At 37.5% G+C, this 6,774-nt stretch overlaps 1 protein-coding gene across 7 annotated transcripts; it reads right to left on the reverse strand.

The window, feature by feature from the left end:
- Positions 1 to 1,427: 1,427 nt before the first annotated feature.
- Positions 1,428 to 6,387, reverse strand: LOC100853633 (uncharacterized). 7 transcript variants are annotated; one of them, XM_019226662.2, is made up of 5 exons: positions 6,172 to 6,387; positions 5,711 to 5,747; positions 2,521 to 3,341; positions 1,762 to 2,174; positions 1,428 to 1,668 (listed from the first exon to the last, which is right to left on the reverse strand). In XM_019226662.2, exons 3-5 carry the CDS (start codon positions 3,127 to 3,129, stop codon positions 1,560 to 1,562), a joined length of 1,131 nt encoding a protein of 376 aa, XP_019082207.1. In that variant the 5' UTR covers positions 3,130 to 3,341; positions 5,711 to 5,747; positions 6,172 to 6,387; the 3' UTR covers positions 1,428 to 1,559. The 7 variants fall into 7 exon arrangements, with proteins under 7 accessions (XP_019082207.1, XP_019082206.1, XP_019082208.1 ...); XM_019226661.2 differs by having other exon boundaries at positions 2,521 to 3,835; XM_019226663.2 differs by having other exon boundaries at positions 5,846 to 6,358.
- Between the last annotated feature and the right edge of the window lie 387 nt (positions 6,388 to 6,774).

Consider the following 6,774-nt stretch of genomic DNA (forward strand, 5'->3'; position numbering starts at 1 on the left):
ATCTTATTATTAATTCATTTTCATTTTAAAAATTTCTAGTCTTATGTAGGGGTGCATTTTTTTGGAGGGTTGCTTCTTGTGCTGCTTTCCATGGTGTCAATTCAAATTTTATTTCAATTCTTTGAATAATTTTTTTTTCCAAATTCTCTAAGAAAAATTAACCAGGAATTGGTGCATATTAAGGGCATATTTAAACATTAAATCAGGAATAGATATTTAATTCAATCATTTACAGTACAAATTTGTTGATCCAATGGAAATTGAACCCTTGGAAAAACTTTAGTCTAATTTAAGGGTGATTGGACTTGGATTCAGATGTGAGCAACCTAAACCCAGTTTCATATATGGAAATAAACATGATTAAAAGATTTTAATTAATTTCAATTGTTTTTTTTTTTTCTATAATTTTAGCTTAAATAGAAAATATTCAACTCTAGGAAAAACTTGGTGGGCTTGGATTAGAGAAGCAGTGGGAGAAACCAACTTTCAAAAAGGCCCAAACGCAAAAGGGAAGTGATGGCCCAAGCAGAGAAAATGTCTAGGAAGTTGGTGAAGACTTGAGACTAGAGTGGAGAATTTCTCATTTCCCACCAACTAGCCATGGCAACATGTATATGAAAAAGGGGATGGGATGTGTTGTTAGCCCCATCCACAAAATGCACTCTTTAATCTTATGAACAATCCATCAACCACCTTCTGATGATACATGTGAAAATCAAGAGCACACCACCTCTGGGTTCGCCGGTCCCGGGACTGTTACACTGGTGATGGGGCCGGAGTAATGGGTGATGTTTGCCAACCCTGTGGAATGGTTCAAGCAGCCTGGATAAGATGTGACATATGGAGGGGCCTAAGACCCCGAGGGAAAGAATGAATAGGGATGAACTTGGCATTGGACCATGGTGTGTCGCCAAGCAGCGCAGCAGCATGGACTATGACTGCAAGTCAGTGCCATAGAATCCGGTACAGGGTGGCCAAAAGGTAAGGAGTTTAACATTGATCTTGACGTGAGCAATGGGTGAAAGGTGAGCCATTATGGCGATCAAATTGGGGGCCTCTTGGGTTCAACCAAACATTTCATAATGGAAGTGAGCAATAAAGGAATGGTGGGTACTAATGATGAACAAAAGTTGGTGGAAATTGATGGCCTTGGAACGCCCCTAAGGCCCATACATATCCTCAAGCACCACCCAAACCTGAGAAATAATTATGGCCGTAAACCTACTCGCCTAGAAGGCATTAGGATGAAACCATAGGCACTAGTAGTTTATGGATCAGAAATAGGTCAAACAACATAGAGGTATCTGGGACATCTTCAAATGAAATTGAATGTAGAAAAGACTCTGTCAATATAGAGAAAAGCTATGAGTAAAAAGCTAAAAAGAGACATGGTAAGACCAAGTAATCATGGGACTATGAGAACAGTATAAAGAGAACATTGTTAGAATGATAATTATCGTGATGCTAAATTGTTCAAAGCATGCATACTTCAAATCATAATTCAGCATGACAATAAGGAGAAAATAAGGAGAACACTGGTGATTATCACAGGAAAGCGATTAGAATTTACAGCAGAGATAATGTAACTTCCAAGGTCGGCACTTCCTAGAGTGTCTTCTGTCAGGTTCTATCATTTTCACCGGGCTTCCATTCCATTCAGATTGTAATCTGTTCATGTAAAAGCCAAGACATTGAAACTGAGGCAGAAAACAAGGTGCACTTTACACATAAATTTACACTAAAAATAAAATGGAAATTTACATGGGAAAAGCGAAGGACCGTGTGCTGCTATTTGACCGGAGAGACATGCTGCCAGAATATGATATTGGTCCTGAGAATGCTATGGAGTTTGAAAGAGGGCCAGGTGTAGAGAAACTGGACTCTTCATGACCATTTTGAATAACAAGACTTTGAGTTGAAACTGTTAAACTTTCTGAAGCACCGTCATCAAGTCTAAACAAATTTTCGGTTTCAAAATGTTGTTGACAGTCCACTACTCGCGGCTCTTTTTCTCTGCTGCTGATTGTGGCTATAGATGAATCAATATCTAGAGGGATGCTTTCACTCTTGATCTCACTTCTGAAAGAGGCCTCAATTGCATGGCGCCTGCTGCTGATTTCTTCAGGTGCAGGATATAGCAAAGAGTTTGCCAAGACTGCTTCCTCACTAGAACCCTGGAATTACAGCAAAGTCAAAGCCTAAACACAATCTAAGATTGCCAAAGACCTCCATTTTCTACACAAAATCAAACCAAAAAAGAAAAAGAAAGTCCAGGGTGATTCAGATTCCAAATCCAAGAGAGCAGTTAGAAATATGGTTGTTACCATCCATTCCCTTCCATTATCTCTCTAACTAAAACAATAAAACAAAGGTGATAAAGGAGCAGACCAACTCATCAGCTAAATCTCCTGAGCAGGGCAGTGAATAAATTGTACTTCAATGAAATATTGTATTTTTAGGAAAAGATCAAGTATGCTGCCCAGAATTAGGTAAAAACAAGAGCTCAAGGTGAAGACATACCTGATAACATTTTTGTCCACATCCATGTCCAATGGGATTGGATAACTCAAAGTGATAGCAATTGCTACCCGCCTCTCCAACCAGACACTGTGTTTCAGGTGTAATCCTCCCAGTGTATCCTTCAATTGAAACCCTATCTCTTGCATCAAAATCTATTTCAATTTTTTTCTCCAAGTCCCTGGAACCACATTGCTCAACAACATAATCGTTGCAATCATGCTGGATGAAAGAATTTGAACTGTTTGAAATGGAGGACTGTGTGCTCTGTCTTTCTTTGGGTAATTCACTACTGTCTGCATCGGAGTTCAGCAAACAAGAGACAATATTATGATCCAACCCACAATTTTCTGTCAATGACTTTGCGTGCAAAGGCACTTCCCCATCAGTACAAAAGTCCTTGATAGCCTGGTACTTGCTCTCCTGAAGAAAAACAACCAGCTCTGGCATTTCACAGTCCAAAAGTGCACTCTCATCAGTATAAATGTATGTTCTTCTGTCATTCTCTTCCGATTCAATGGAAGGTGCAGTATGCCGTGTTATCTGCTCTCCTCCATCTATCATGCCTTTCCTTGCCATGAGACTATTTAATCCTAGTGAATTCCTGACCATTCCATCTCCAATCAATGTATTATCGGGCAACAGATCCAAATGCACCTCATAATCTTGGCCCTTTAAATCATGGGGACTGATATCTCGTCTTCTACGCTGATCTCCTTGTTTGCCTTCAATCCTCACCTCTCCACAGATTTGTCAGAGAATTTAAAATACTAGCTACAAGTCCTGGTGGGCAGAGTTCATCTAACATGCAGGGGATTTCCTATCTGAAAGGTACACAAATACTCAGTAGGAGTGAAAAAGTTCAAATTCTATGCAAAAGGGAAACCAAGACATTTAACACGTAAAAGGTACATGTGCAAAAACAGAGAAAATGAAGGTATCACACTGACTAGAGGTTGAAAGGCACAAATAAATAATAGAATATGATCAGGAGATACCAGAGCATTTGTCCACAGCTCTTACTGAACATGAACATGAAAGGTTAGTCATGAAAATATTAGCTTTAACTGATATAAAAAATTTTCTTTTTCGTATTAGAGAACATCGAGGGGTGGATGATGCTACTCAAAGTAACATCGTGAATGGAATACCGGTATAGATTTGGCTTTGTGCATATTTCCTTTGTGAGACAATCAGCATCATCATATGTACCATCCTGCTGCTTCAATCAGTGACACATAATGATTTTAGGAATGGTGGGTGACAGAGCATTCTGGGAGATTTATCTGATTAGCTAACAGAGAAAGGTGCTTTGCTCCTACAGAAAAAACCAATGATGCAAACCACTATTGATCCATTTCATAAAGTTCTGCTTTGAATTTGATAATCCTTATAGTTGATGACAATGACTAATCAGCTTTTAGAATGAAATTTGGTTGTGGAGCTTAATTCTTCCTTGAGAAGAGTGGTATACAGGGGAGGTTCCTATCCAAAATCAAAAGAATAAATAATAACAATATTGGAAAATTCAGAAACCTCTTCTTGTATCCCTTCTTCAGGGTTTCAGAAGCCACAATAAAAGGCCTAGCCAATTTGTATTGGAGATCAACAACACAAGTGCAGACACAAATTGAAGGAAAGTTAAAAACGATAAACAAATGATCGCAATTCAAGTAAACCACAAGATAAACAGTGATTAAAATGGAAGATGAAAGCAAAACAGTTGTATTGCTGAAAAAGAAAATACAAGCAATAGTGAAGGAGAACTGAAAATCCAAGAAAGTACCAGCATTTACAGAAAGGCAAAGAAAATATGAGGGAGAAGATTTTCAAATCCTGCAAAGTGCTAGCTAAGCCTTTTGCTGTGTCAGAAAGTTACAAAAAAGAGAACAAGGGTTCAACACTGTTTGTGACAGAAAGTGCTGAGAAGACGAGCTATAGGGGCTCAACCCTAAAATTCCACTTGATCAACAATGGCCAAACTCATCATTAGACAATAAAATGCTGCCTGCAAACTTTCTACCACTAAAGTCAAAGAAAAAGTAAAGCAATACTCAAGTGCTAACAAGAAAGTAAAAGGATCATGATATGGCAAGCATCAAAGCATGCCTGAGTTAGAATAATTAGGATTTTTTTACCAGGTATAAGTAATCAGTACATGGGAAAAGGGGAAACCCATGAAAACAAATACTAACAACATAGAAGTTAGAATCCTTTCTGTGCTCTTGAATTGATGGTTCCAAATTTTTTTTCACCATGGGTTGCCCAAATTCCCTCACTTCATAAATAAATATAAATAAGAGATCAGAGTGAACCCCTAAAATTGATCAAATAGTCATGTAATAATCTAGGTCAATAATTCATCTGCATTTCACGTTCAAACTATGCTTTCAACCATTCTTTTCAGAGAAAGATTCCAACAAAAAAGGTTCACTTTCGGAAAGTTTCAACAACCCTTCAGGCCTACACTCCCATTCATTCTGGCACTACTGGGAATAGAAACTTGACATACTAAAACTAAAATTTAAGGCCAATTCGGTTACCTAGAAAATTGATTCTGAATCTTAAATATTATTATGACCAACAAGAAGGAAAATAAAAAGACCTAAAAAAAACTCTAGTCAACTATATTTAATACAACCATCAGAGTTAGCTGAAGTGAGCTTTTCATGTTCCAGAATTAAGCAAAAATCTGAAAGAAAAAAAAAAAGAAAAAAAATCGTTTCTTTTCTCAACAACCAAACAGAGGTTTCAAATCTCTGAAGCTTCAATACAAAGTACCAGAAACCCCAAACTTCAAAGAAACAGAGGTTTGATTCAACAGACTCTGATCCTCAGAATTAAAAATTTAAGGTCAGTAGGGTGACTCAGAGAATAGAACAACTAATACTGAATGCTAAATTTCTATTATTACCTGCAAAAAGAAGCCAAAAAAATTTAGTCAACAAGGTCTGAAGAAACCATCTGAGTTTGCCAAGTTGGGGTTCTAATGTTTTGTTCTTTTTCTTAGCTTTCTCAACAACCCAAAAGAGTTTCAAGTTTCTATCAATATAAACTACAGGAAAATCCAAGCTTCAAAGCAACAAATGTTTGATCCTGACTGACTCCAACCCCATAAATTCTCTACCTTCATAAACAACTAATAAAAGAATTAAATTTATAAATACAATAAATAGAGACAAAAAAAAAGTACCTCTTTTTCGCCACTCAAAAAAGCTCTTGAAAATCACCTAGAAATATAAAGAGCAGAGCAATTCAAATCCACTGTGAGAAGATTAAAACAAGAGAAGAGAAACCAAGTACATATTAATATTGAAGAACAGTTTACCAAAAAAAAAGCCATAATAAATGGGCAATTCAAAGCATTAAATATCCGTGGCCAGATAATGAATAACCAGACTGTCATCTTTATACTAGACCGTGCTGTTGTTACACGTTTGGTTGCTCGGAAATGTAGGGAAAGGAAAAAGTAAATAGCCAAGAAAACAAAAGGTCTCCGCCATAGGACTTAGTCCAGGTATGCAACTACGTAAAAGATAAATGATTTCAAAGTTTTGCTTTCTTCCCTTTTCTCGTAAGCCAAACAGGAGCAAAGTTTTCGTGGAAGGTCAGGTCATGATCAGAAACTTAATTGTTGGCCAAGAATTTGACTACCTGCAATCCCCCACCGGATAAACATGGTTGGAAAATCCATCATTTCTTTTGTAGAGAAAAATCTTTTTCTTAATGGTGAATGGAAGCTTGCAGAAGGGTTCACGGAGAAAGCTGGTATATTTTCCGGGAAAATTTGGAACAGATGGGGAAAATTTTGGGAAGAACACATACTTATGGGCCGTGAAGGCGACAGTGACGCAGTCAGGGTCAGGTATCGGCTCGTCCCATGGAATTTTCATGGGTCCGATGTTATTTTGGAACACGTGGCGCAGAAACAAATGGTGGTCCCTTCTCGTGTGTTCCTCCAGCTGTTCTTCGGCCTGGTAATTAATTAATAATTTTTAACATATTTCTTTTCTGTAACTAAATCAATTCAATTTCACGGTTGTGTCGTATATAACGATATTTTAATTTCTTTTATTTTTTAATAAAATTAATTTATCCAACGGTTTGTTTGAGTGGATGGGAGAGCGGCGAGCCTCATCACTCGACCAAAAACGGTAGTTTTCTTTACTTTTCAATTCTATTTGTAGCCACGTCTCTCCTACGTCTCTCCCACTTTCCCGTTACGAGGAGTTTCTGATCAAATTTTTTTTTTTTTTT

The sequence above is a fragment of the Vitis vinifera genome, chromosome 17 (assembly GCF_030704535.1).
Source record: "Vitis vinifera cultivar Pinot Noir 40024 chromosome 17, ASM3070453v1".
In the NCBI taxonomy this organism is placed as follows: domain Eukaryota; kingdom Viridiplantae; phylum Streptophyta; class Magnoliopsida; order Vitales; family Vitaceae; genus Vitis; species Vitis vinifera.

What these genes read in the sequence shown, in the direction of transcription:
- LOC100853633 (XM_019226662.2), bottom strand. Translation starts at nt 3,129, where the DNA reads ATGGTCAGGAATTCACTAGGATTAAATAGTCTCATGGCAAGGAAAGGC. An exon ending in GTGGACAAAAATGTTATCAG is followed by an intron (nt 2,175 to 2,520) that starts GTATGTCTTCAC and finishes CTGTAATTCCAG; the next exon opens with GGTTCTAGTGAGGAAGCAGT. An exon ending in CGGTCCTTCGCTTTTCCCAT is followed by an intron (nt 1,669 to 1,761) that starts GTAAATTTCCAT and finishes TTACATGAACAG; the next exon opens with ATTACAATCTGAATGGAATG.